The sequence below is a fragment of the Cebidichthys violaceus genome, unplaced genomic scaffold, assembly GCF_023349555.1.
Source record: "Cebidichthys violaceus isolate CVI_PGR_0920_01 unplaced genomic scaffold, fCebVio1.0.p SCAF_16, whole genome shotgun sequence".
NCBI classification, from domain to species: Eukaryota; Metazoa; Chordata; class Actinopteri; order Perciformes; family Stichaeidae; genus Cebidichthys; species Cebidichthys violaceus.
This window is the reverse complement of record NW_027176329.1, coordinates 13662781-13688748: the sequence shown is the minus strand read 5'-3', so window position 1 is coordinate 13688748 and position 25968 is coordinate 13662781. Positions and strand designations below refer to the sequence as shown.

The following is a 25968-nucleotide window of genomic DNA, read 5'->3' as shown; positions in this document are numbered from 1 at the left end:
ATTTTGTAAGAATATTTTCATATTTTTGGAACTTGATTTGTGTATTAGTTCAGTACAACACATACTGTAAATAATCTCCTGGTTGAAGAGCCCTCATGTGGGTTGGACAACTTTTAAGAGCCCTAAAAGCACCCATAAAACTTCCTGTTCAACAACAATAAAGCAAATCAAATTCAACCATTTGTAATGTGTAAGAGTGGGAAAAATGTCTCTCAGTTGGAAACATTTTAATCAATGTCAACAACAGCTTGAATGCAGCAAGAATGACCCCACTCTGTCAATCTGCACATTTACCTTGAGTGTACAGCACTCTCTATTGGAAAGACAGTATACAACAAACTTCATAATGACATGTTGAACACTCATTTTTAATGTCAAATATTTCTTGACAAACTTTTGTCTGGTAATATTGTAACTTGGTGTAAAAAATGATAATAAAAATAAAGAAGAGTAAAAAAATCTAGGAATCCTAGGTATAAACAACTGAATGTCCCTGTAGTTTAACAGTTAGAGTGATTCATATGAATGTATTCAAATTTAACATGTCAATGTCACCCCTTAAATCGACAGTATTCTAACCTCATATTATCTGAGAGTAATACAGCAGTGGATTCCACACCCTTGCTTTCTAGAACAGTAAGAAGGGCTTTTGCATGAACTGTTTTATTACTACGGTATACATATAAAACAACATTTACAAAAACACCCGTGTGTAAAATATTTTACAACCATCCATCATTACTTGAACCACATAATCCACAAAGAGGTGTGTTTTAAGGCATTCACCTAAGCCTGGAACCATTTCTGGAACTAAATGAATATGACAACTACTCCAATTTGTCCAGCAGCTGGCGAATGTCCTCTTGGCCACGGTAAATTCTCTTCAGTCCTCTTGGAAGATAACGGCAGGATGAAAGGTTGAGGTAGCTAAGAGCACTCATTTGGCCGATGACTGGCCTGAAAAAATAAAGAACAGAGACCGTTATTTTTCCCTTGTGAAATCCTTCACAAAGATAATGACAATGCTAAACCTTCAGTTCTCAGGATTTACAAACGTGAACGCGCGATTCCTACTCATACTGCATATTGTCTCTTAAAAAGTGTATTTGGACTGGGAGAGTTAAGAGGGGAAACTATACTTGGAGTACCTGAGGGCAGGTGGTGTGATCCTGGTTCCAGTCAGGTTTAGTGAGCGCAGGGTATCTGCCTCTGTGGCGTGGGCAAGGTGACTCATCGCCATCTCCATGTCCTCCCCGGAGAAGAGCTGGTTTGCGATGTCAAGCTGTTGCAGTGTTCGACTCCATTTCTGGGTCACCATGTGAAGCCCCGTCTTAGGTGATGGCAACCCAACATTGCTGTTGAAATACTGTCCCCAGAACAGACACTCGAGCTCTGCCAAACAACAACAAAAAAAGAAGGTAGTATTGATTCATAAAGGGGTTTTTGATACAACTTCAGATCACTAATATGAACATAGCTGGGTATTATATTAGTAAATTCAAAAATCTTGTTTTGTTTTTTTAACAAGACCTGAAATGTATCAAGTATAAAGAAGGGCAGAGTAAAAGTACGTATTTCTATACCCCCAATAAAGGTTCAAGTCATTGTGGATAAAATATGAAAAGACCACACTAAGTTTTTCAGAATGAGCCCAAAATTAGGTCCCATTATAAATCATACTTAAGTAACTTAACATCTCCAAATTGACAAAAGTGAGAGTATAGATTGCACGAGTTAGGCCTACCAAGACAGGGTAGTGTTGTGAGACCGGAGGCTGTGATTCGAGAACAGCCTCGCAGGTCCAACACCCGCAGCCTGGTGGAGCCAAAGAGGATGTCCAGCAAGTCTTTGTCTGTCATGTAGGAAAAAGAGGTGGTTGCGATACACAGCTCCTCCAGCAACGGGAAGCCTAATGATGAGTCTGCGCCATTACGCATCGTCTTATGCAGAGGTCTGACATTCAGCATCCGGAAGGTCTGATGGGAAGTTAGAATAGATGAACAAGTTTCACAGGTAAACATGGTGCACACAAACAGTAAACTGATTCATTACACACTGACATGTGAAATGGAAAGTGTTAAATGTATCACTGGATAGAAATTAAAGCTGCAACTAACGATTATTCTTATCAATGTATCTGCCGGTATTGAAAACCTGGAATCAGCGCAGGTTTTGATTTTTACTTTACAAACGATTAATCAGATATCAAAATAACTGCCGATTCATTTTCCATTGAGCGACTATGCGATTAATTGTTTCAGCTATAAAAGCATTTTACTTCATATGTACACAAGAACTGCAAAATGTACTATTTATAATGGTCACTTTCTTCATTTAGCAGTGATCCACCTCCAAAGAAAATAAAACACAGTTACATAAAAGATTATCACACAATTACCATCGCAATTCAGTCCCATTTAAGTATAGTCACAATGATCATATTGATCACATTGGCGTAGGAACCTGAAAAATGAGATTATCTGTTTACCTTGAGTTTAGGGCAGGCCATCTGTAGTGCCTGGATGCAAACAGTAAGTTCACAATCTTTACTGTCAAGCTTAGTGGTGACCTCCAGCAACTCCAAATCAGGACAGTTCCCCCTCTGAAAAGACAAATACCACATAATGAGTGTACAATGTGTATTTGTCCCCCGTAGCTCGGGCTGTGTGATACATACATTAATAAGCATACAGTTAGGAGAGAAAAAGGATGTGGGGGGCTTACGGTGATCGCTGGTAAAAGTCTGCCGTTCTTTACTCCATGAGTGAACAACATTTGCTTGATCTGGCTCCCATGATTTTCGAGGTACTCCAGGAGTCCCTCAACCTGAAACTACAACAAAAACAAATTTTCTACAAATTATCAATTCAATATGCACCCAAACAGGTGGTGAACGAACACCTGCTGGGAATTGCTGGCTGTGACTGGTGTATCAAATTAGACAATAACTATTCCATTCATAACCATTCTTGTACTGTAACTGTTGGATCATTTATTGCACCCATACAAAAGAGGATGAACTGCTCTCATTGGACCTGCCTCAGAGACGTGGACTAGACGATCAGCAGCCGGTCCAAAATTGACAGTGTTTTTTTACCGTTCACAATTACATTTCAGTATTTACACATGCGTGCCGCCGCCGCTGGATAGTTTTACGTTGGCACACAGCAGCACAGGCACAAACACACGCACGTCGTCAGTGGGGAAGTCCTTGAGCATTAGTTACGTAGACATACAGCTGCAAACAACTGCCAGTCCAAAATAAAGGCCATGGGAGGAACAACTTTAAAGGATTTGGAACAACTAATAATAAGACGATTAATATAGTGTAATTCATTCAATCCGTGCGTGATGCTCAGAATAATCGCAGTGAACAGTTCGCCTGGCCGACAGCACAGAATCTCTCTCGTTAGTCAGGTACAATCTGCTATCTCAGTAACATCATTATTAAAAACTTTAAGAAAAAAACTTTGTCTTTTCTACCTTGAAACTAAAACAACTACTGAGCTGGTTCTTGATGTACCTCTGAATATTGGAGGTTCATGCTTTGCAGAAACCGGCTGTGTAGAGCCAGTGTGTGGAAGGCTGCTGCTGTCAGGCCGGTACAGTAGGAGAGCTTGAGGGAGCAAAGGTGAGGGCAGAACTGCGCCACAACCTGAAATTGATCACAACGTAACCAGAAAAAAATACAAAAATGTGTTTAAAAACTGCAACACATAATTTATCAGACAATATTTCATGTATATATATATATATATATATACATATATATATATATACATACATACATACATACATACACACACACACACACACACACACACATAAACCTTTAGCCTCTTAACTTCAACATTGACCCATTTCTTATCTAATGTAGAATCTCTTATTTAGAATTCATTAAATCAATCCTAATAGGACTCAATTAACAAACACTTTCATGATTGATTAATCAACAGATTATATATTATTATTATTTTCTTGATTCATCGTCTTGTATATAAAATGTCAGACTATAATTTCCCTGAGCCCAAGGTGTTGTATTCAAATTGTCAAACAAAAAAAATGTTCTTTAGCTTTATTGTCTTGTATGACAAAGAACAAATTCAAATTCTCAAATTTGAGAAACTGGAACCAACAAATATTTTTGGATAAAAACTAACAGAAAAGGACAAAGATCTAGTCTTGACGACTTACCTCTACTGCATAGGTAACATTCTTTGACCAGTGACAGAGAGAGAAGTCTCGTAGCTGAGAGAATCTAGAGAACAAGAAGTGCAGTTTATACTTTCTTTTTCAAGATATTAAAAATATAAGATAGGTAGACCAGCACTCACATCAAACTAACAATACAGACCTGTTCTGTGCCAGCCAGTTAAAAGTGTCCTTAATCTTCTTCTCAGTTTTAGGTAGCTGAGATTTCCCTGGAGCAATCCAGCAGTGACCTACAGTCACTTTACGCCACAGGACCGGGCTGGAGGCAGCAGCGTTCCACAGACGGCAAACTCTCCCCGCCCTACACCAGAAACACAGAGGAAACCACAACTACCACCTCGCTGTTGTATGCCTCTGCCAACCAGTCAAGATGCAGGTTACATCCACGAGTGTTCAAATTGTCATCACTTAATCCTATTTGTGTGAAATTGTCATTATTAGCATATGAATTATGGCCAAAAACGTCCTTGAGTTCAGGTGGACATTTGTGCCAAATTTGAAGGAAATTCCCTCCAGGCGTTCCTGAGACAAACGGACGGACGTACAGACTTAAGGAAGTTTGGGGGCGAACAACCCAAAAACATAATGGCTCTGCCATGACAAGTGATATTCTGCAGCTGGAAGATATTGTTGAAAACTACATAATGAATGTTATGAAATAACATTAATAACTATAATGAAATCTGAATGTTTGCTGGTTTTCCTGGTCGTCTATTTTATTAAACTGAACACATTTGGGTGTTGGACTGATGGTTAGACAATTTCACAGTGAAAGTGTGTTTTTAACTATGTTCTGACATTTTATGGACCAAATGATTAATGAATAAAACAACCAGCACTTTAAACAACTGGGACAATAATAATGTTCTGCAGTCCTAATCATGATCTTGTTTATGTACACAGAATCATACATGAAATGGATGTTCAATACAATGTAATGTGTTAATCATTAACACAGACAAAACTCTTCCCAATTTGTCTTGGCTATAGTTTAAATACCATCTTGGAATCATTCATTTGGACATAGTTTTGTAAAGCTACATAACAAGCTCTGATCATATCCTCAAAACAAGTTTCCACTGAAAGTCGACAGACGATATCATTAAAAAGAAGGATCTACCATTCTTATGCCCTGTATCTTAAATCAGGTCATGATCTAAATCTTGTAGTTGTAAGTCAAATAAAAATCAAATACGTGTTTATTACCTGCAGAGAAATGGTACAGCACCATCTTGGACGACCACCATCTGAAAAATACTGATGAGCACCTCCTCAGGAAGACTTTGACCCCATCTGTGGTCTTTTGCTTTCTGTGGCACAAACAAGTTACTCTCCTCCTTTTCAATGGGAACTGACTTATTTGTCAGTTTAGGCATAGCACGGACTGTCTTCTTCTTCTTCTTCTTAATCTGTTTAGCTTTAACTTTTCCTTTAGTTAGCTTCTTCTTTTTGCTTCCGTTCTTTGCAGGGGTCCAGGCTGAACCATTGTACTGAGAAGTAGAACTCGATATGACGAGAAGCATGTCTTCCCCTTGATGGACAGTGTAGTCAAGCTGGGCAGGCCGGGAGACTCTGGCGTGTTTATGCTTCTTGGCTTTTGCATTTGTAGGCTTACCATTGGTCCTCTTCAACGAAGCGTTCTTCGGCTTTGTTGGTCCATCTTGTCCTTGACCTGATGTATTTGATGTGCTCGGCGCGGTGTCTTCTCTTCTCTCACTGTGGGTTGAAGCCTCTGCTTCTGGGGAGTCCATCCTGTGCTGCTAATTAAGTCTTTATCCCGAGCTTCATTTAAAGACATTGGCGGAGAAGTGACATATCAGCATCTGAAAATAGAATGAGATCAGTCTGTGTCTCTAAGAATGTTATCTAGCATATTTCCATATTTTGCAGGCAAAAAAAGGAATTTCCGGTTTACTTTTTTGAGATAGATTTACTTAAATATTTTTTTTTACGTTTAATGTAATTTCATGGTTCTGATCTTATTTTATTGCATTACTCTGCGCTAGTGAAACTATAAAAGTGAAAATACAATGATACACAGTGGGGAGTGATAATCAATCTACCAGTGTGTATGGTGTGTAACTCTGTGCTGACCATTTGTAATCTAGGATACGGAAGGGATCCATGGTTAATGTTCTGGTTGTCTACCAACGTTCAGCGTATTAAACATATTTTTGATAATGGAAGACGAAGACGGTTTACGTCTTCTACACACTGACTTCATCGTTTTCTGTTTCGAACCTGCGTGCGCATCCTCGATTGTTTGTAAACGGAAGACCAAACAGTCACATACATTCAAGATTTAGTTAATAACACATTATATTACAACGTTTTCTGAGGCTTTGAATACAAACTAAACATATACACTACATAGCACCAATGTGTTAACTAGCAGTTAGCTAAAGGAATCAATAAGGCTGTTAATGTCAACTAAGCTAACGTTACTGGTACAATTACCGCTGGCTAGTTAACGAGTCGCCATGCAGCTTAACGAAACGTAGCGCAACAATGGCATAGCAGCTGTTGCCACGCTAACAACAACTACAATTAAAAGTTATATTTTCTGAAATAAAAAATAGTATTATGTTGTTATTTTTGCATTACCTGCTGCTAGGCGGCTCGCATCCTCCAGCTCCAGTCTCAGTCTCAGTAGTAGACCCACAATGCATTTCACATCCCCTCTGTGATTGGTGGAAATCTCGACAACAGCCCGCCTTCTATAAAACTATCCAATCACTGACCGGCCCACTGTTCTGTTTTGACTTCACCACGCTGTGTTGAGTAGATCAGGAAGGAAAATAAGGTTCACGGCGGTGTAGTCTCTGGGTAAGAACTTACGCTTTTAAATGCCACTTTTACTGCTCGTACATTTTAATTTATTTGTAAATGATAAAGCATGCAACACTGTGCTTCTGCTCTGGTGTTTTTAACGGAGTATTGTAGTTTAGTATGCTGTATATCATGCAGGCAAATTTGGTACTAACACTAGCAAGTTGCTTACAAAAAAGGCTAACATTAGCATGCAGAGGAAGTGCAACATTAGCACTCATCTGCAGATGTAGTCTCAATGCTTGCATTCTGTAACGTTCTGAATATTGTTTGCGCCAGTAAACCACATCGATTGTATTGGGCTGTTGTTTGTATCTGTCTTTTATGGGAAAGAAATAAAAAGTATTATTCCCGCATGAGTACAGCTAATAAAGAATATCCAGGGGTTGTGGGGGGGGGGGGGGGGGGGGGGGGCACAAAATAACCCAGATGTACGCAGAATAACTCAGATGTACTCTAATTTCCAGTGTATACCTTTCATAAAATAATGCAGTCTAATACACCGGCCCTGCAGTAAACCCTCATGACAGTTCTAGTGCTTATAGGAGTTATGTTGAAACTGTTTTGGAAGCTGTGGTCCGCGGTGCTGTTGAACGGTGGTGTGTTACGATGAGAGGCGTTTGTTAGTACTTTGACCCTCCTCTGTATATCAATGAGGGTAGACTCAATTTAAATTTAATTTATACCTCCCACTACAACACAATACCATTCAACAGCACCACCTCAACCATTACAATCTTTAAGTACAATTTAGCAACATTGATGTTAACTGGAACGACCAGCTAAATGATGAAACACGTTTACAACTTATTTTCTTTTTCAGGGAAGGAGAATAGTTACTTCACTGTGGTGTCGTTGTGCACACTAATGCCGAGGGGAGGCATTCATTCTGAAGGGTTTCATCACCAGGACAACACTGAAAGTATGACTCTTGATCCTGTTCACCTCTTTGCCCATTCAGGCGCACACGCACTATACGAAACACTGACTGAAAAACATAAGTAATCGTTACTTGTCGCTAGTGCCGGGACGCAGTTGTGCTTATCTGCATTATTGTCTTACATCTGTGTTGGTATTGGTTTCCAGATTTGTTCGTTTTCTCTGCTTTTCGAGATTTAATGGGAGTGAATGAACCTATAGCTATGACAAACTTACTGAAAGACTAGCTGTCTTTAACTGTAATACATGGAAAGGGATGGTGGATATCAAAAACACACATCTCAATTGAACTATTCTACTTCACACACGTAAGTTTCAATCAGCCTTTAGATTACACATAGAGGACAATTGTCTTTCTGTACACACCCCCTTTCTTCTTTAAATTGTTCTACTTCTAGATGCTGATGATTGCAATGATTGTCTTTGTGTCTCTCTTTTAAAATAGCACACAATGGAGGAGAGACAAGATTTCTCTCTTTGTGGTAAAGCGGCTGTAACTGAAGCTAATCTGAGTAAGTAAAATGGCCATGTAGTAACGATGCTATTATGACCTAATTCTCTATATAACACATGTAATACTTAACTTTTTTTAGCATTATTGTATTTTATAGCACAACCCCAATACTAACAGAAAACTTTGCATCTTGAGTGGTTACATTGTCGTTTTTCTGAAAGCATAAATAAATACATTTAATCAGTACAATCACACAATGTTTTAGCAACTGTCTCCATCCACGACTTTATCTGCTCACATTCCAATTTTCCGTTTTTCAGGAGACGAGTACTATTGGAAGCTTGTTGCAGACTTCATTGGTCCTCAATCGGGAGAAGGACTCGAGCTGGAAAAGGCACCATGCAAGAACAGACTTTTGATTCAAGTAGGACTTATGAGAGAGGACAATAATTTTCCGTGGATGGCCATTGAACATTGGCTCACGAAAACTTTCCCCAGTCATCAGTCGGCTGACTTTCGTCGTTTGATTGAAAGAGGCATCGCAACGACGCTGAGTCTGGGAAGTGATGCAAGGCTGACCTTCCTGGAATCAGACGCCAACTTTAACTTTGTCGGCCCGATATGTGACAGCATAGGAGTTGAACGGCAACATCTTTTGGAAATGAGGGATTTTTCAGAGCGAGCGCAGTCAATCGAAGTCACAAATGGATTGATTCTCGAGTTGAGCAACTTTGTTACCAGGGAGAAAATTGCACCAGTTGTTTTAGTCACTTGGCTTAGAAACTTCAACTCTGAGTTCTGTAAGAATGGGAATATTCAAAAGGCATATAAAGTCCTACGGGCCAAAATAAAAAAGTTAAAACTGCATTACCGCAATTATGAGACAAGGAGTCACAGGAGGAATGCGGCGATGGAGAATCTGCTTCAGAGCCCATTTGAACTTGTGCGGAAAAGGACGCCACGATTTATAGTGAAGAAACGCATGAAAAGAGAGGAGACCGTACAATATGAAAAGGTTACAATCAAAGAGGAATACGAGAGTTATGAAAGCATGGAAGACAAAGAGCCTGAGATGAACAGAGAAGGTGTGAGGAAAATGATACTGCAAGATGATGTCTCTGCGCACGATGAAAGCGGCGACGACTTTGATGAATCCAGCAGTGGAGAAGACACCTCGGATGAAAAACAAGAGTCGCTGAACCTGCTCGACATTGCCATGGTGTCTGTCCAAAAGCTGTCAAGTATGTACGGTGGGAAGAACGAAGCGTGCAAGCAAGTTTGCTTGGATCTCCTCAAAAATCAGTATGCTCTGACATGCAAGGAGCATCCGGCCATGGCCGAGTTTGAGAAAAAACTGGACGCGCTCTGTGGGGAGATGTCACTCGTTTACCCTGTGGTGTTTTTAAACTACAACGCCAGTTTCCTCGTTGAAATGCACGACGCCGTGGAGGAGCAGATCATGAGCTTTGAAAAAGAGATCATTCTGTCGACGGGAGAGAAACTCGGCCGCGACAAGCTTCCGAAATTCAAGAACTTTGTGAATTTGTCCGAAAGTGCCACTTCGCGCTACATCCACATGGCTTGTGATGTCTTGAGCACCAGCATCCCCGGCATGCAGAACTACAGGAAACACTGGGTAGCCTTCTGCGAGGAAAAGAAAAACCCCTCCAGACTTGCAGTAAATCAGTCAAACCGATTCACCAACTACTTCCAAGCGGCGGCGGGTCTCATCCACCATCACAAAGAGATGGCTCTCTTCTTCTCCGATTTGCTGTCGATGAACAACGACGAGTGCCCGGACATTATTTTGGAGTGTGTTGCTGCTGATGCCAACGACTCTATGATACAAAGCCTTGTGTGTGTTCTGGCCATCGTTTACTGCAAAATCCTCGGCCCTTACTGGCAGCTCCTGAAAAGCAGAGGCGAGTACTCTCTCTACAGCCAGTACATGCTCTGTCTCTACCAAAAGTTCCTCGATTGGTCCAAAGATCCTTCAACACTGCTGGAACCTGAAGGGACCACAAATGTTTTTCTGCAGTTCCCGTTGCAGGAGAAAACCTTTGATGGAGTTTTTAATTTCTGTGGTCAGTGGCACACGAACAGGGACTTAATCCGATCTTGCTTGAAGAGGTTGGTAAAGGTGATTGCTGCCGTCACTGAGGGACACCTTAAGGATTTCCTGCCAGGAGGAACATTTTCTAAGGTCCCATCACCAGATCTGAGTTTACAACTGGTGAGTTGCACGTTCTCCGTCTTGATGGCGGAGTATCCCTCCAACCAGACGTACCCTTGCAAGAAGAAGAAAAAACCAAGCGCCCCCAAGTGCCCCAAGCGCTCCTGGTGCAAGAGCTTGGAAAGTTCTCAGGGAGGGAGTTCTCAGGGCCAATCTGGTTCATCTGACTGCAGCTCCGATGAATCTTCCGGTCGGTGGAAGAAAAAGAATACCGAAATTGTCCAGAAGGACGCTCTCAGTCCGCAGATGAAGAAAGGTCCAAGTGTTAAAAAAGAAAAGGCACCAAAGGTACCCGAAGAGCGTGAGGAGAACATGGATAGGGACTACATAATAGCCACGGTGAGCAGAAACGGGGGGCCGTGCAAGTCACAGCCAGATGTGGACAAAATGATGCTGCGCTTTGACGGGAAACCCCGAGCTGAAAAGCGGGAAGCAGTCCGTTGTGAGATCTTGTACCAGAAGATAGTTCTGAACAACACAGACCGGAACTTGTACTGCGTCTTCAACAACACCACACAAATGGTGTTGAAGCTGAAGCTCTCACTTCCCCGAGTCAAACCTGGGTACTCTCTCGTTTGGGCGCCTAGAAAGACGAAAATAAAGCCTGGGCTCCAAAATGCGACCGATGCTGCAGCTGGTTTGAGTGAAAACAGCGGCACATGAGAGCTTTCATTGCATCTAAAAAAAGAAAGTGTGATATTGAGGGAAGGGAATTATTGCCTGATTTCCTCATATGATTTTTACAGTTGCAAAGTAATCAAAATACACACAATGACCTCAATCTTTTCACACAAATATGTATTATTCTCTAGATACCAGATTCAGCTGTCATGTGTGTGACATACTGTATTGTCAATGCCAATAGTTTAAATTATGAGGTCTGATTTTGTGGCTCTTCTACTTTTGATATTGCTGTATAATTTGCATGGTGCTGTATTGTAACACGGCTTTTTAGTTAAACTTTTTTGCAGACTTATATTTTTATTCAAGGTCAGTCAATAATCACTGCTGACTTAAAATATGTATGAACCACTGACAGAATAAACATCTTTGTCCATATTTTGTTGATGTTTACTCTGTCAACCTGTGTGATGAGCTAATGTCTAGTTATTGAGACAAGACTTCAGTCTTTCAAAATCAACTCGGCTCTAGTTCAAGTTAATTTTCCAGCATCCGTCAGGGTTTTGATTGATGTAAGTCACATAATAACTCTTGTGTTCCTCAGATTCAAAGGGTATTATTTGTGGTGGGATCACATGCGTCAGCTGTCAATGAGTTCATAGAAGAGGGGACACTGAGGAACTCAAGGAAATAGGGAGGCACTAAAGAAAGAGGGCCTTATTGACACTGTGCCAAATGTTACGGCCTTGATTAGTGTATTCATTAAAGAAACCAAGCCCACTATGACTCTTAAATGAACAGCCATTTGATTTAATATTATGCACTTGTTTTTAAGCAAAAGACAGCTTTGTCACATAGTCACATATGTGAATATGAACATATTTACAGCTACTCGGTGCATGAATCATATCCAGCAACGAACTATCAAATAGAAGTCGCACGTGTAACCTTTTTAGGGGAAAGAAAATGCTTTTTAATGAGTTGTCTCGGAGACCCCGCCCACATCTGTTGTCACAGCTCATGAGGGGTGTCTGTAACTGTGGTGCCTTCACATTCCTCGGAAAACTGATGAAATAATAAACCGAGCGTGATAGAGTTAGTCACAAATAGACCAGTCAGTTAAGTTTAGGGACTGATTTTTTTTTCAATCATTACACAAATATGGGTGATCGATGGACGGGCAAGTAAGAGGCAAATGTTTGAATTAAAGACGAGAATATAATGCAACAGCACTAGTTTCTCACTCAATTGGCGCACAATGTATGTCTGTATGAATTGACCAGTAAGCGAAGGCAACACAAGGGGCGGGAACTTTGCGTAAGTGTCCACCATTCTTCAAGTAAGGGCGGCGTGAATGGGAAGAACGCACTCATTGTTTAACCCGAACTTGTTATCAGCATTGTGTACGTTCTTTTGGCCGGAGTAAGCGGCACCATGTCCGGTAGCTGGTGGAGCAGTGCAGCGGTGACCCACGGGCTGGTGGCTCTGTTCGCCATGGGCTCCTGGGTTTCCGTCAACAGTCTGTGGTTAGAGCTCCCGGTGTTGGTCAACGTGCTGCCCGAAGGTCAGTGGTCCGCTCCGAGAGATAACAGACGTTCACCTTATCTGGATTTGGCCTATTAGTTTATATCCGTTGTTATAACATAGTCACCTCATTTGAACCCTTTGCTTTATTATTCAATATTTGGTGGTGTCTTCAGTTAACGTGAGCCGAAACCCTGCGACGTTAGTTAGTTAGCTAGCTAGCTAACGTTAACTGTAGGTTTACTGCAGGTGTAACGTTACTATTGTGATGGTTTCTCATATCAGGATTACGAAAAACCAACATTAAATGTAAATATGTAAAAGACATTGCAGTTACGAGTATAACGTTAATAGTATCTATTAATAAAAACAGAACAACACACGTTTCCTCTCTCCAGTGATGGAATAAAATCATTCGAGTACTCAACTCAAGCAGGTGTTCCTGTAGTTTAAACGTATTTAATGAAGGCGTTACTTCATGTCTTTTCAGTACATTTCAAAGGGGAACATAACACTTATTAGTCCACTACATGTATTTGGTAGCTGTAGTTACAAAGCATGTTTTCAGTTTAAAACATGTATTATTGTTATGGTCAGATTAACGTTATATTAACTAATAACAGCACCTCCACCAGCCACACATTGAACATACTGCTTACAGGTCAATCCATTCGTAAGATTAATTAATCCAATGATTTATTTAACAATAAAGACACAATGGGTCCTTACAGCTGTTACATGTCTTGCAAGCAGATTCCTTTATTTAACTTTTTTGTCGATGTGTTGTTATTGAAAGAAATCCAAACTTTATGAAGTATCACTAACAAGAGAAGTAGAAGTCTAAAAATGGACTAAAAATGCTGGATGGGTAATATAAAATAAGTTTGTCACTGTATCTGATAACAGTTGCATATACAAAAAACATTGTCACATTGTTTAATTTTAAGATGTAAAAACTATAGTGAATATGATGTTTTTTTAAACCTATACAGATCATTGTCTTTCCTTGTTTTAGAGTGGAACCTGCCTGCCTATATCTCAGTGCTGATAGCGTTTGGGAACATCGGTCCAATAGCAGTGACCATCACACACCACTGCGCTCCGGGACGTTTAAACGAGCGCCTGGTCATCCACTGCATCCAGGCGCTGGCAGTCGTGACGTCCGCTCTTCTGGCCGTCTTCTGGTCGCACACCGTCACGATAGCCGGAGCGGAAAGGTCACTGCCGTTCCTGCTCTTCACCTTTGTGTTGTCTTTGGTCTGCTGTACCTCCAACGTCACCTTCCTGCCCTTCATGTTTAGCTACCCCCCTCAGTATATTCGTACTTTCTTCATCGGTCAGGGCTTCAGTGCCTTGTTCCCATGCGTTGTGGCTTTAGGGCAAGGCGTTAGCAAGCTGGAGTGCAAAACTGCGAATGGCACGGTGCACCCGGAGTATTTGAAGGAGAACTTTCCGGCGCAGAACTTCTTCTGGTTCCTGTGTGTCATGCTGTCAATCTCGGCTCTGAGCTTCCAGGTTTTGATGCAACGGCAGACGAGGTCGCAGGAAAATGCACCGCAACAGGAGGCTGACAATGCAGCGGCAAAAAACGGAGAGGAAACGCACCCGCTGCACAACGGGGGGACGCCGGTGTCTGAGGATCAGGTGTGGGTGGAGGAACCGCCGCAGACATTTTGGACACGGCGGAACATTTACCTGCTGTCGCTGCTCGTCGTCTCCAACGCCCTCACCAACGGGGTCCTACCGTCCGTGCAGAGTTTCTCCTGTTTGCCTTATGGACTCATGACCTTTCACCTCTCCGTGGTCCTTGGCAACATAGCCAACCCGCTGGCCTGCTTCCTCGCTATGTTTGTTGTCCTGAGGTGAGAGAATATAAGAGAAGTTGAACACCTGCATTACTTTTAAGATATGTGTAAGACACGTTTTTTTAATGGGCCCCGTTGCTGTCCTCCAGGTCCTCTGCTGGTCTGGGCCTCTTGTCTTTAGCAGGAGGAGTATTTGCTGCATATCTCATGGCCTTAGCAGCACTCAGCCCTTGCCCTCCACTTTTGGGAACCCCCGCTGGCGTGGCCTTAGTGGTGAGTAGTAATACATATTTCTAAAGCTGGGTATACTGTTGCATGCAGAATGCTTTCAACTGGGCCATACTTCTTCCTCACAACATGGCACCTTGTACTTGCTCATATATCTGCTGCGCAAAGGATTGTGGGTCAGAATAGCCGGCTTGCGTACTGCAAAATGTCACTAGATGTACTAGAACAGCCTGGTATTTTTTGCATACTGCATTTGAATATACTATGTATTGGGACACAGCACATACTTAACAGTAGGCTAGTACAGGTATTGGAACACACAGTTGATATTAGTCATATCAGATCCTTAAAACACAGAAGCCAAAGCCTCGTCTGTTTCTTTCCTCCCTGTTCACCGTGTCCACCTCTGATTTCAGCTACCTGCTTGTGCCCCCTACAGGTCACCTCTGGAATCATTTTCACGGGACTCTACTCCTATCTGAAGGTGGTGATTGGGACTCTGCTGCACGAGGCGGGTCACGCCGCCCTGCTGTGGTGCGGCATCTCTATCCAGGCCGGCTCCCTTATCGGAGCCCTCACCATGTTCCCTTTGGTCAACGTCTACAAAGTGTTCCAGCAGGCTCAAGATTGTGTGGATAACTGCCCTTTGTAGGACTGACATATGTAATGTTTTTCTGAATTCTGTATTTTTAATTTTTTTTATAGACACAGTTCCCATTCATCCAACATGTGAACTGACTGTTTTAACCCAGTTTTTGGGGGCTCCAGGGTGAAGGACCAGATCTGTCCTCTCCTGATTCAGAGGCCTGTGAAAACATTCCTAGATAATGGAAGCATTGTTATGCTGCACATTGGCCAAGGGGATGTAAAATGCATATGATGCAGTAATACCACAAGTGCTTTGTGTGGTATTTTGAATCTCTGTGGCAAAAACCAGCTGAGGGATTTTTTTCCCCCACAACAACAGACCACGAGAAAAGTTGTTTACTCAGGGACACAATCATTCACTTATTCATCCACATTTGTTGCTCAATATAATTAATGACAAATACTCACACTATTAGTTGCAAACTGCAGACAGGCCTTTCACAGTAACTCATTTCTTTGGACTATATATATATATATATATTCCTAGAAATAGTTGTGAAATTTATTGTCATTTTAAGTCAATTCCATGCCACTGATATAATGATAATATAAAAGCATAATAATGCAAGTGCACCCTTTTAAAAAGCAATTAACTTAAAAAAAAAAATGTAAGCAATTCAGACACTGGAATTGAAATGTAAAAAAATAATAATTTAATATTCAAAATAAATAAGCTAAAACTAAAAAATCAAAACAATAAATGAAATGGACTCTTGGGCTCTGTTTAAATGTGCAATGTCTGCACAATGCCGATCGTTTTCTAATGGTGGGAACACCGTTTTCAAAGCCTCTGGCATTATGTTTGCTCAAACACGCGTAAACACAACGGGCAATATCGAGGTCTGAAAAATGAACAAGATCATATCCATATATTGTATAAAAAATGACGATATTAAAATCGTACGAGAAGTCAATATGGTAATTATTGTGACAGGCCTCACTACAGACCCCATCCATAAAATCCATACAGCATGGAAAGAAGGAGGTTTTTTTTTTTTTAGTGACTATTTTCTAATGTTTGTCTACCTCTTCGCTTTGATTCCACTGTAAGCATAGAACATGATTTTATTTAGTTTCGTCAGTCATATACAATTTAGTTGAGTCAGCGTTTATGAAAAGTGTATAATTTGTAACATAGATACTTTAAACGTACAGTTCATAAATGCAGTGACTTGATTTCATGCCAAATTTATTTCTGTGCCTGAAAAATGTTGAACTTCAGAATTTCCTTTGGATTTGATTGTGGTTCTGATAATGTTTTATACTTTAGAATTATAGTTCATTTACTCGTCATTTGGGAGATTTTTATTCATTCCAAATACAGTAATGTTATGTCATCTTAAAGGAACAGCTGGTCAACCAAAGTAATGGTTAACAGTTCCAAAGGGATTGTGTCATCAGTCTAAAATAATGATTGATGTCTTATGTACTTCTTCTACCTTGTAAGGCAATCTATGAACCATGCTGCTACACTACATCCATTTTAATAACTTCATTGAACTCTACGGAAGTTTACAGAGGAAAAGTATTTAACGTCGCCTTCATTTTAGGTTTTTTGTTTTTTTTAATTCGGAGCTGACTGTAAATGGACTGGTTGTTTGAATAGTTCAGCGATTGAGGAGCTTTTTCTTTACTTACTGACTGACCATTTTACGTGGAGTTAGTTTTATTGATTTTCAAATTGCTGATGTTGAAGTGCATTATGAAGTCTATAAAATAATTGGTAAACAATAAAGCTACTGATCTGAAGAATTTGGACTAGTTTCCATTTATTAATTATGAGAATAAAGTATAAACATGTGTATATTTAAATAAAGTACATATTAAAGAACATCGCAAAATGTGATAATAAAGGAATAGTGCCGACATTTTGGGAAGACAAGAGTTTGATGAGAAGATTGATATCACTCATGTTTGTATGCAAATTATGAAGATATGGCCAGTTAGCTTAGCTTAGCATAAAGACTGAAAACAGGGGGAAGCTAGCCTGGCTTTGTCTCTAAAGTTCTTTAATGAACATGTTTTATCTCATTTGTTTTATTCTTATGAAAATCAAAGTGAAACTAAGACAGGTTGTGGTTTCACGAGGGGAATTCACTAGACTATTTCTAAGTCGGGTGGACTTTGAACAATTAGCTAAGCCATTTCCCCCTGTTTCCAGTCTTTATGCTAAGCTAAGCTAACTGGCTGTTGCCTTAATTTGAACCGACATTTATGAGAGGGATATTGATAATTCACCACTAACTATTTCCCAAAAATGTTGAACTTTTCCTTTAAATATTGGACAAATGATGACTCACTTGATCAATTCAATAAACACAGATTGGCTTTTGGTCATTTGGATTTTTGTTTACATACCATTATATTACTCCTTTTTTTATTTTTAGTGAATAGGTTTTTTGTAATAAACTGTCCGTCTTAAATCACCCTCATGAAACATGTAGCTGAACTGTCTAAACACCCATGTTCACCTCTTGCTCCCATGATCCCCTTAAGCAGTATTAACAAATTCTTGAATGCGTCTCAGTCATAGAAAATAAAAAAAGAAACGCCTCAAGGCAAAAAAACAAACAAAAAAGTTGTAAAACACAACATGTGATGTTTACTGATCATCCTCAAAGTCCAGGCAGTGAAGGTACTTGAGGTTGAGACAATGAGCGGTTAACCAGACATGTGTCATGGTTGGCTACATGTTCTCACACCCACTCGCCTCCGAGGAAGGTTTAATCCCTTGGTACGCACACACACACACACACACACACACACACACACACACACACACACACACACACACACACAGTTCACTGCAAAGGACTTTGGCTTCCTTTTCTCTGCAGAAAACTCCAAACTCTCCACCGAGCAGCATGTGAGTATCTGCAGGGATGCATTTCATCCATTTAATTGGTTTAAAATGATGTGTGCAACAGGGAAACTCTTTTTCTAATCTGATATGAACAGAATATCAATCAAAACATGTAGATGTTTATTTGATGATTACATAATATTCTAATGTCTATACGCTGAATATGACTTTAACTAAAAATCATGATTGTGCTCCAAGATCTAACAGATAATTCTTCTTTTTGTTTAACATTCTGCTTTGAGGACTTTTCTGACGCTTTCTTTTTCTCTGATCAAAGACTCTTTTCCCAATAAACAATGCACCGCTCAGATGTTTTCTCAGGTTATGTAACAGTTACCAGAGCAGTAGGTGGCCTTGTTATACTTTGCTGTATGCTTGGTGTTTTAGGCGGGTTTAACCCACACCCTGCCTGTGATCAGAAGAAAACAACCGGACGTGGATGAAATCACGTTTCTGCTCACGTGGCCGACGGAGAAATCTGCACAAAATCAAACGGCGTTAATTTCGCAGCTAGCAGAACAAGAGCTACAGGAAGACAGTAAACATTAACCAAATGCAGGATCAAGTCACACATCGCGCCGTTTAACAAGTGCTGGAGGAGGGATGCTATCTCGTGGTAACACATTAATCTGTGATGTTGAGTTTACCGTTGACATTGTCTTCACTTATCTTATCGTTTGTACTCACTTTAATCCTCATTCTTTGCTGCTGCGATGATGCAGTCAATCCGAAGATGAATTTCCTTCCATCTGTGATGAAAGAAACAAACAGACTTTTATTTATAATTTGTCACTTAGGAAAACATTGCATTACTTTAACTGTAACCATCCTTACTCCCAATTTACCCCATCCTTGACCTAAAAGCACGTTTAACTCCGGGTCTTAATGGTTAACCTCGTGTGGACCAGCCTTTTGTCCCCACAACTTTTGCATTAACCACAAATGCTGTCTTTACATACATCTTGATTGGGTGTGATTTGCAAAAATTTCTGTAGGGGCCTTTAGATTGTAGTTCGTTCATATGCCAAAAATATATATATATATTAATCTAATTACAAGATTACTCTATAATACTTTAAAAGGTCCATCAATTTCTATTAGTTCATAGCAATCAATATAGTAGTTTGGTTGAGGTCAGAGTTCATTTGATAAAGTTGGGATGAAACTAACCATAATTAATGGATGTTTATTTGTTTCCTAGCACTAGAAACACACCTCCAACATGTCCCTTCTCACCCACCTGTTGGCGTGTCTGTTCGGGATGGGCTCCTGGGTCTCCATCAACGGCCTGTGGGTGGAGCTGCCCCTCGTCGTCCCCCACATCCCCGAGGGTTGGTACCTGCCCTCGTACCTCTCCGTCCTCATCCAGATGGCCAACGTCGGGCCCCTCTTCGTCACCCTGATGCACCGCTTCCGGCCCGGCGCCCTGAACGAAGCGGCCGTCATATACGCGATCATCGGCCTGGGCACCGCCGCAAGCTTCCTGCTGGCTTTCTTCTGGAAGGAGACCGTGGTGGTGGCGGGCGCTCCTCGCAGCGTGGCCCTGCTCGTCTTGACTTTCTTCCTCGCCACCGTCGACTGCACTTCCTCCGTCACCTTCCTCCCCTTCATGATGCGTCTCAAGGCTCGGTACCTGACCACGTACTACATTGGGGAGGGCTTGAGCGGCCTGCTGCCTGCCCTGGTGGCTCTGATCCAGGGGGTCGGAGTGGTCCACTGCATAAACAGCACCGGGTCTTTCAATCACACCCTGAACTCTTCCGACAGCTCCGTGACCTTTGACCTGCGGGCCCAGTATCAGCCGGCCAACTTCTCCGCCGAGGTGTTTTTCTTCTTCCTCAGCGCCATGATGCTGGTGTGCTTGGTGGCGTTCCTGCTGCTGAACTACCACCCGTCAGTGGCCAGGGAGCGCCCCAGCGGTCGATACACCAATGGCAGGAAGGAGAAGTCGGAGAGGGACAGGAAGTGGGCGGAGCAGAAGCCCATGATGGATCCGTACAGACCTGCCAGCCAGAAGCGCAGGAGCAGCTTCGGTACCGGCTCGTACAGCTGGACGCAGGTGTTTTACATCTTTGTGATCCTGGCCTGGGCCAACGCGCTGACCAACGTGGTGCTTCCCTCGGTGCAGTCCTACTCGTGCCTGCCGTACGGCAACAACACCTATCACTTATCAGCCACCATGGCTGCTGTGGCAAACCCTCTCGCCTGCTTCATCGCCATGTTCTTCCCCGTAAGGTCAGTGTGTGGTTTGATATACCTTTTTTTCACTACATTAGTCAGTTTGCCTCGAAGCTAATAATAACTATTAAAGATTATTGATAATAATCTGGGCAGCCTGCGAGACCCTCTATCCTAGACCCTCAGTTTGCATGAGAAACTAGAATTACCGACTCCACCAACCAGTCAAGTTGGAGTTTGTGTCCAAGTCTTGCATTCTCTCTACTGACCAGCAGTCAGTCGAGTCTCCTCCAGATGCAAAAAGAAGTCTGGTTGTATAGAAGTCTATAATAAAATGACTCTACTTCTCACTTGATTTATTACCTCAGTAAACATTGTAAACATGACTTTATGGTTTCAATCTCTAGTTTCAAGTCTTCTTCAATACAGCATGATGTTCATTTAGTACATTATGATCCATTTAGAGTCAAACAGACCATAAAGCAGGGTATGCTTTGACACTTCCATTCATTGCTTGCAAAAAAGCCAAGATGGCGACGACCAAATCGCTGCTCTCGAGGCTTCATAACGGCAGTCCACGAACTAATGGGTGACGTCACGATGACTACGTCCACAGTCTATGCAATTAGCACAGGAATTCTTTATTTATGGCCAAAAAGTGACATTTGACCATCAAATTTGAATTAGTTCATCCTTGAGTCCAGGACATTTGTGCCAAATTTGAAGAGATTCCCTGAAGGTGTTCCTGAGATATCGCGCACGAGAACAACATGGAAACGTAATGCCTTCAGGTCACGGCAAAATGAACATCCTTTAAATTTAAATTTAGAAATAAATAAAGCAACTTCCTTTTTAAAACTTCACAGGTTTGAATAAATTGTCATTCACAGGTGTGAAGAAATTGTGTAGAATATTATGATGTCAATCTCTACCTACATAAACCTAAAGGACTAATTCCGTTGTTTGGATGACAATGTGCTCATCAAAATGACACAAAAACTGTATCATTCTCTGAGCACCCCAGTAGAGCTGCAACTAATTAAATAGTTTTGTGCAGTTTTCCCAGAGCCTGAGGTGACACATTCAAACCACTTGTTTGTGCAACACACACTTTAAACCCTTAAAGACATTCGAAAGGAACATTTGGATGTAGAAAATGTCTCTAAAATAACTCAATGTGATGACCAGAACAGTTGCCAGTTAATGAATCTACTAATTGTTTCCGTTGACATTCTCAGAATCTTCGCAGTCAGTGATTTTAAATTTCTGGAGGAAGAAGTAGGAAAATACATTTTTGAAGACTATAAACTTGACATGGTGCTAAAGAGTAATGTGTCATTTCCCCGCAGATCTCTGCTGCTGATGGGCGCTCTCACGGTGACAGGAAGCGGGGTCGGAGCTTATATAATGGGCATGGCAGCGCTGAGTCCGTGTCCGCTGCTGGTTAATGAAACTTCCGGCGGCGTCGTCATTGTGAGTGGGACACTGTTCGGCTATGCTTACCTGTCTCGCGTGGGTGTTACTGAAACACCACATGCAGGCAACCAACATGGAGTTAATTGTAGGTTTCAAACTCACCTCCGTCTCCCTCCACCAGGTGCTGGCCTGGGTCCTGTTTATTCTCACTCTGTCCTACGTGAAGGTGATTATCGGGCTGATCCTGCGCGACGAGGGCCACGGCGCCCTCGTGTGGTGCGGAGCGGTAGTGCAGCTGGGCTCCCTACTGGGAGCCGTGACCATGTTCCCCGTGGTCAGCGTGTACGGCCTCTTCTCATCCGGGGACCCGTGCAACACGAAATGCCAATAAAGACTCGACATCCGTGTTTGAAAAGAGATATTCAACGGAGGAGACAAATTAATGTTATGTTCCTTTTACCACCATTTTTTTTTTGTCATTTGTTACAAGAAAAGCTATAATGTAGCCGTACAGACCGCACTGCTGCAGACAGGATGAACACTAGTTATACAAGTATAAAATACAACACTTACAAGTAAAACTCCTACATTCAAAAACCGTACTTAAGTAAAAGTGCTCGCTGTGCAGTGAAATGTTCCCTGTCAGTGTTATGATGTGTCTGGATTAATATTACTGCAGCATCCTTCATATCCGGCTGGCTATAGTTTAATCTACAGGCTACATCTACATGCATCATATTCTATCAGATCATCATATGTTTGTATTTTTTTCCTGGACAGTAGGACATGTAGTGGAGTAAACAGTATACTATGTTCACCCCTGAGATGTAGTGGAGGAGAAGTACATAACATAAAATGGTAAAACTCAAGAAAAGTACAAGTACGTTGAATTTGTACTTAAGTACAGGGCTTGAGTAAATGTACTTATTCATAATCCACCACTGTATGAAGCTACCCTGACAGCTGTATGTGTGGTTGTGCTATATAGCCAGAACTACAATTATTCGGGATAAAGCACCTTTTTACCTTGATGTTTGATGCCAGGAGCAAAAGTCCATTGAATTGACAAATAAGCAGTAACATAATAATTCTGCAATCACAATATTGTTTTGTTTTTTTATTTACATGTGCCATAATCATATTGTTTATTGCATGGTATGACATTACACTATAAAGATATAATCCCAACATTACTGAAAGAACACAACGCACTTCTTTATATGTCGACCTGACTGGGACAACTTACAGCCTGCAGAGCAAAGGGACACAACGGTATAAAGACATGGCTTGTCCACGTACAGTGGCCACCAGGACAAAGTCTGGTGACGTGGCTATACAGCTCAACCTAAAACCATCAAATAATATTTTTTTTCTGGTTGTAAAATGTATAGTTTTCTAAAAAAAATAGCCTACAAGATAAAAATCTTCTCTAAAATCTGAAGTCCTCTTAATTTACACATTATTTTCATATCATCATATAATTTCCATACTCCATTATTCATTCTTTGATTTTCATTTTGGAAGAAACCGGCAAAAATTATGAATTATTTGATCATTAACCTGCCGTGGCTCCTTATTAAAACAATGGTATAATTTCTCCATCAAAGCATTATTGTTATGGCTGAACGTCCATCATGCATTTCAAGTCTTATTACCAGATTTCTACAATCAGATGATGTAAGAATACACTTGTTTGGTTTACATACAGGTCAATTTAGCTTAACCCAGCGTTCAAGAGATGGATAAGCATTGTCCCATTTGTTATTCATATTAGTAGAAGAAAATTCAAAGAAAAATCATCTGGCTTTCTTTTTTCACTTTAAAGGTGCTAAAGTCGAAATTGACCTGCACACGGTTCTCAACATGGCGGCGGCTAGCAGCTAAAGATGCTGATAGCTAACCGCACAAACAACAACAGTGCTGACAGAGATAACGGTGTTTACCTGAGGGGGAACTGGGCGGGTGGGCGCTACGCTTCCGCTGCAATGCCGTATCAGCTGTAACCGCCGTATGATGGTAGTGCAGAGCGGTGGCAGTGGGCTGGCCAGTAGGACACGCTCACATACACTAAACCAGGCGTTCAGGCCCGGGTGTGAAAAGTGAAGCCAATATGAGAAAATGACTCTACTTCTCTCTTGATGTATTCCCTCAGTAAACATGAGTTTATGGTCTCAATCTCTAGTTCCAAGTCTTCTTTAATACAGCATGATATTAATTAAGTAAATTATGATCCATTTAGAGTCAAATAGACCATAAAGCAGGGTATGCTTTAGGGCGGGGCTACCTTATGATTGACAGGTCGCTACCACGGCGTTGTCCGGTCTTGGGAGTTGTCCATGTTCTTTGAACTTTAACCCTTTTTAGTTCATGAAAGTTAACTATAGCATTTTTTGGTCGCCTAAAAATGTGTTTGATTCTATTTACCCTCTCATGTTACTTATGGTTGCCAAAAACAAGCTAAAAGAATTTGCCCGATACATACACTTAAAGGCACGCGCGACCGGCCTGTCTACGTCAACAAAGCGCAGGGAAGCTCAGATTACAAAGAATTCTTGTCATGGTGTAATCGAGACCTGTACTGAATTTGCATCCGGCGGGAAATTGGGAGGGTCTTTGTTTACTTCTGACCTACCAAGGTACTATGTTTTATATATATTCATTCTGTCCGTCCTTTATTGTAAAACACAATTGCTGCATTTCTTGTATTAAAGGATTGAATACAAATAAAGTTATTATTATTAATATTATTGTTGCTGTCATGATTATTATCATTATCATAACATTATTATCACTACTACTAATACTAACAATCATTAGGGCCCGAGCAACCGACAACTTCGGGCCGCGAAGGCCCTATTAAAAACCAAAGGATTATTATTGTTTTTCTTATTATTCTGATTTATATTTTTCAACTTTGGGTGCATATTTGGGGGACTTGCCATACTCCAAAACTCAGCAAATTGCACACTTGTCAGGCCTGGTGAAAATAGCCATCTGATATAGATGCCAAATTTGGGTTTTCATTATTATTATTTAATTATTTTTAATTGTATTATAATAATTGTTATCAATATTACTTAGATATTACTCCATTATATATTTACATTAGCAAATAGTTGTTTTGCTGCTATATCAATGCTCTGCATGGCGCACAGAGAGCCTTTGGGTGGAGAGGTAAAGCACTGGATGAACAACACTCGCAACAGACAGCAAGAAGACACATAAAGGAATGATCATACATTGATGAACGAATCTCTCCATATACGTAAAGGCTTGCATTGAAGTAACTGGAAGGTAAAAGGACAAGGTGAGGATTGTGGTGGCACAGACAGTCTTTAAGGCTCTCTTCTTGACAGGGTGCAGCTTGTCTCTCCCCGGGCCGGACTTCTTCAGCGCCTTCGCAATCCTGATGCTGCACCCCACCATCATTGCCGCCATGGACAACATCACGCTTGATGGGAGACGTCTCAACACGGACTTCGTGAGGATGGAGGAAACGTCCGGACCCAAAACATTCAGCCAAGCACAGGGCACAGAGAGGAGCCACACTGTGAGAGCACAAACCTCCCTGAATCTGTATTTCTTCAGCAGAGGATAAGATGTGGGGTGAATTACCGCAACGTATCTCTCCACGCAGATATAAGACAAACTCATTGGCCCCCCGATTTGTACGTACACTATCAAAAACCCGGAGATTAGTTGGGAGGTTTCCATCGCCACGAACAGGCAGATTAGATGGAAGAAGGAGATCCAGTACTGGAAGTAGTGGAAGAGAGCTAAATTGAAATTCAGGATATCTGTAGTCTTCTTGGATGTGATGGTGATCCACAGCAGTTTGACGATCACCGGTTGTCCCATGAGGGTAGTAATGAGGTCGACCAGTGAGAGACCCACGATCTGGGTCGGTCCATACACACAGACCACTCCTTTGGTAGCGTTCGCCATTTCACCAGACTGCTGTTCAGAGCAGAAAGAAACAAGGAATCAAAGAGACTGATGGACATTTAAAAGTGTATAT

General features: G+C 41.3%; 4 protein-coding genes and 1 long non-coding RNA gene across 5 annotated transcripts; 3 read left to right on the top strand and 2 right to left on the bottom strand.

The window, feature by feature from the left end:
* Positions 1-349: 349 nt before the first annotated feature.
* On the bottom strand, positions 350-6870 carry fbxl6 (F-box and leucine-rich repeat protein 6). Its single transcript, XM_068711407.1, has 10 exons — positions 6817-6870; positions 5419-6035; positions 4355-4513; positions 4195-4258; positions 3524-3655; positions 2725-2832; positions 2489-2602; positions 1745-1976; positions 1149-1392; positions 350-957 (listed from the first exon to the last, which is right to left on the bottom strand). The coding sequence occupies exons 2-10, from the start codon at positions 5961-5963 to the stop codon at positions 828-830; spliced, it is 1728 nt and encodes a 575-aa protein (XP_068567508.1). The 5' UTR covers positions 5964-6035; positions 6817-6870; the 3' UTR covers positions 350-827.
* Positions 6871-6999: 129 nt separating this feature from the next.
* On the top strand, positions 7000-11726 carry LOC137872900 (uncharacterized). Its single transcript, XM_068711406.1, has 4 exons — positions 7000-7038; positions 7865-7963; positions 8426-8492; positions 8755-11726. Exons 3-4 carry the CDS (start codon positions 8432-8434, stop codon positions 11328-11330), a joined length of 2637 nt encoding a protein of 878 aa, XP_068567507.1. The 5' UTR covers positions 7000-7038; positions 7865-7963; positions 8426-8431; the 3' UTR covers positions 11331-11726.
* A 915-nt stretch (positions 11727-12641) lies between these two features.
* Positions 12642-17245, top strand: slc52a2 (solute carrier family 52 member 2). The gene is made up of 4 exons (XM_068711404.1): positions 12642-12852; positions 13828-14674; positions 14767-14890; positions 15285-17245. Exons 1-4 carry the CDS (start codon positions 12723-12725, stop codon positions 15495-15497), a joined length of 1314 nt encoding a protein of 437 aa, XP_068567505.1. The 5' UTR covers positions 12642-12722; the 3' UTR covers positions 15498-17245.
* LOC137872899 (uncharacterized) lies at positions 14588-19663 on the bottom strand. Its single transcript, XR_011102902.1, has 3 exons — positions 19597-19663; positions 19044-19105; positions 14588-14669 (listed from the first exon to the last, which is right to left on the bottom strand). It is a non-coding gene; the product is annotated as an uncharacterized lncRNA (long non-coding RNA).
* slc52a3-2a (solute carrier family 52 member 3-2a) lies at positions 19579-23888 on the top strand. The gene is made up of 3 exons (XM_068711403.1): positions 19579-20591; positions 21884-22007; positions 22132-23888. Exons 1-3 carry the CDS (start codon positions 19579-19581, stop codon positions 22339-22341), a joined length of 1347 nt encoding a protein of 448 aa, XP_068567504.1. The 3' UTR covers positions 22342-23888.
* Positions 23889-25968: the final 2080 nt, after the last annotated feature.

What these genes read in the sequence shown, in the direction of transcription:
- slc52a3-2a (XM_068711403.1), top strand. Translation starts at nt 19,579, where the DNA reads ATGTCCCTTCTCACCCACCTGTTGGCGTGTCTGTTCGGGATGGGCTCC. An exon ending in GCCATGTTCTTCCCCGTAAG is followed by an intron (nt 20,592 to 21,883) that starts GTCAGTGTGTGG and finishes ATTTCCCCGCAG; the next exon opens with ATCTCTGCTGCTGATGGGCG. An exon ending in CTTCCGGCGGCGTCGTCATT is followed by an intron (nt 22,008 to 22,131) that starts GTGAGTGGGACA and finishes TCCCTCCACCAG; the next exon opens with GTGCTGGCCTGGGTCCTGTT.
- slc52a2 (XM_068711404.1), top strand. Translation starts at nt 12,723, where the DNA reads ATGTCCGGTAGCTGGTGGAGCAGTGCAGCGGTGACCCACGGGCTGGTG. An exon ending in GGTCAACGTGCTGCCCGAAG is followed by an intron (nt 12,853 to 13,827) that starts GTCAGTGGTCCG and finishes TCCTTGTTTTAG; the next exon opens with AGTGGAACCTGCCTGCCTAT. An exon ending in CCGCTGGCGTGGCCTTAGTG is followed by an intron (nt 14,891 to 15,284) that starts GTGAGTAGTAAT and finishes TGCCCCCTACAG; the next exon opens with GTCACCTCTGGAATCATTTT.
- fbxl6 (XM_068711407.1), bottom strand. Translation starts at nt 5,963, where the DNA reads ATGGACTCCCCAGAAGCAGAGGCTTCAACCCACAGTGAGAGAAGAGAA. An exon ending in ATGTTACCTATGCAGTAGAG is followed by an intron (nt 3,656 to 4,194) that starts GTAAGTCGTCAA and finishes GATCAATTTCAG; the next exon opens with GTTGTGGCGCAGTTCTGCCC. An exon ending in TGAACCTCCAATATTCAGAG is followed by an intron (nt 2,833 to 3,523) that starts GTACATCAAGAA and finishes TTTTTGTTGTAG; the next exon opens with TTTCAGGTTGAGGGACTCCT.
- LOC137872900 (XM_068711406.1), top strand. Translation starts at nt 8,432, where the DNA reads ATGGAGGAGAGACAAGATTTCTCTCTTTGTGGTAAAGCGGCTGTAACT. An exon ending in TGTAACTGAAGCTAATCTGA is followed by an intron (nt 8,493 to 8,754) that starts GTAAGTAAAATG and finishes TCCGTTTTTCAG; the next exon opens with GAGACGAGTACTATTGGAAG.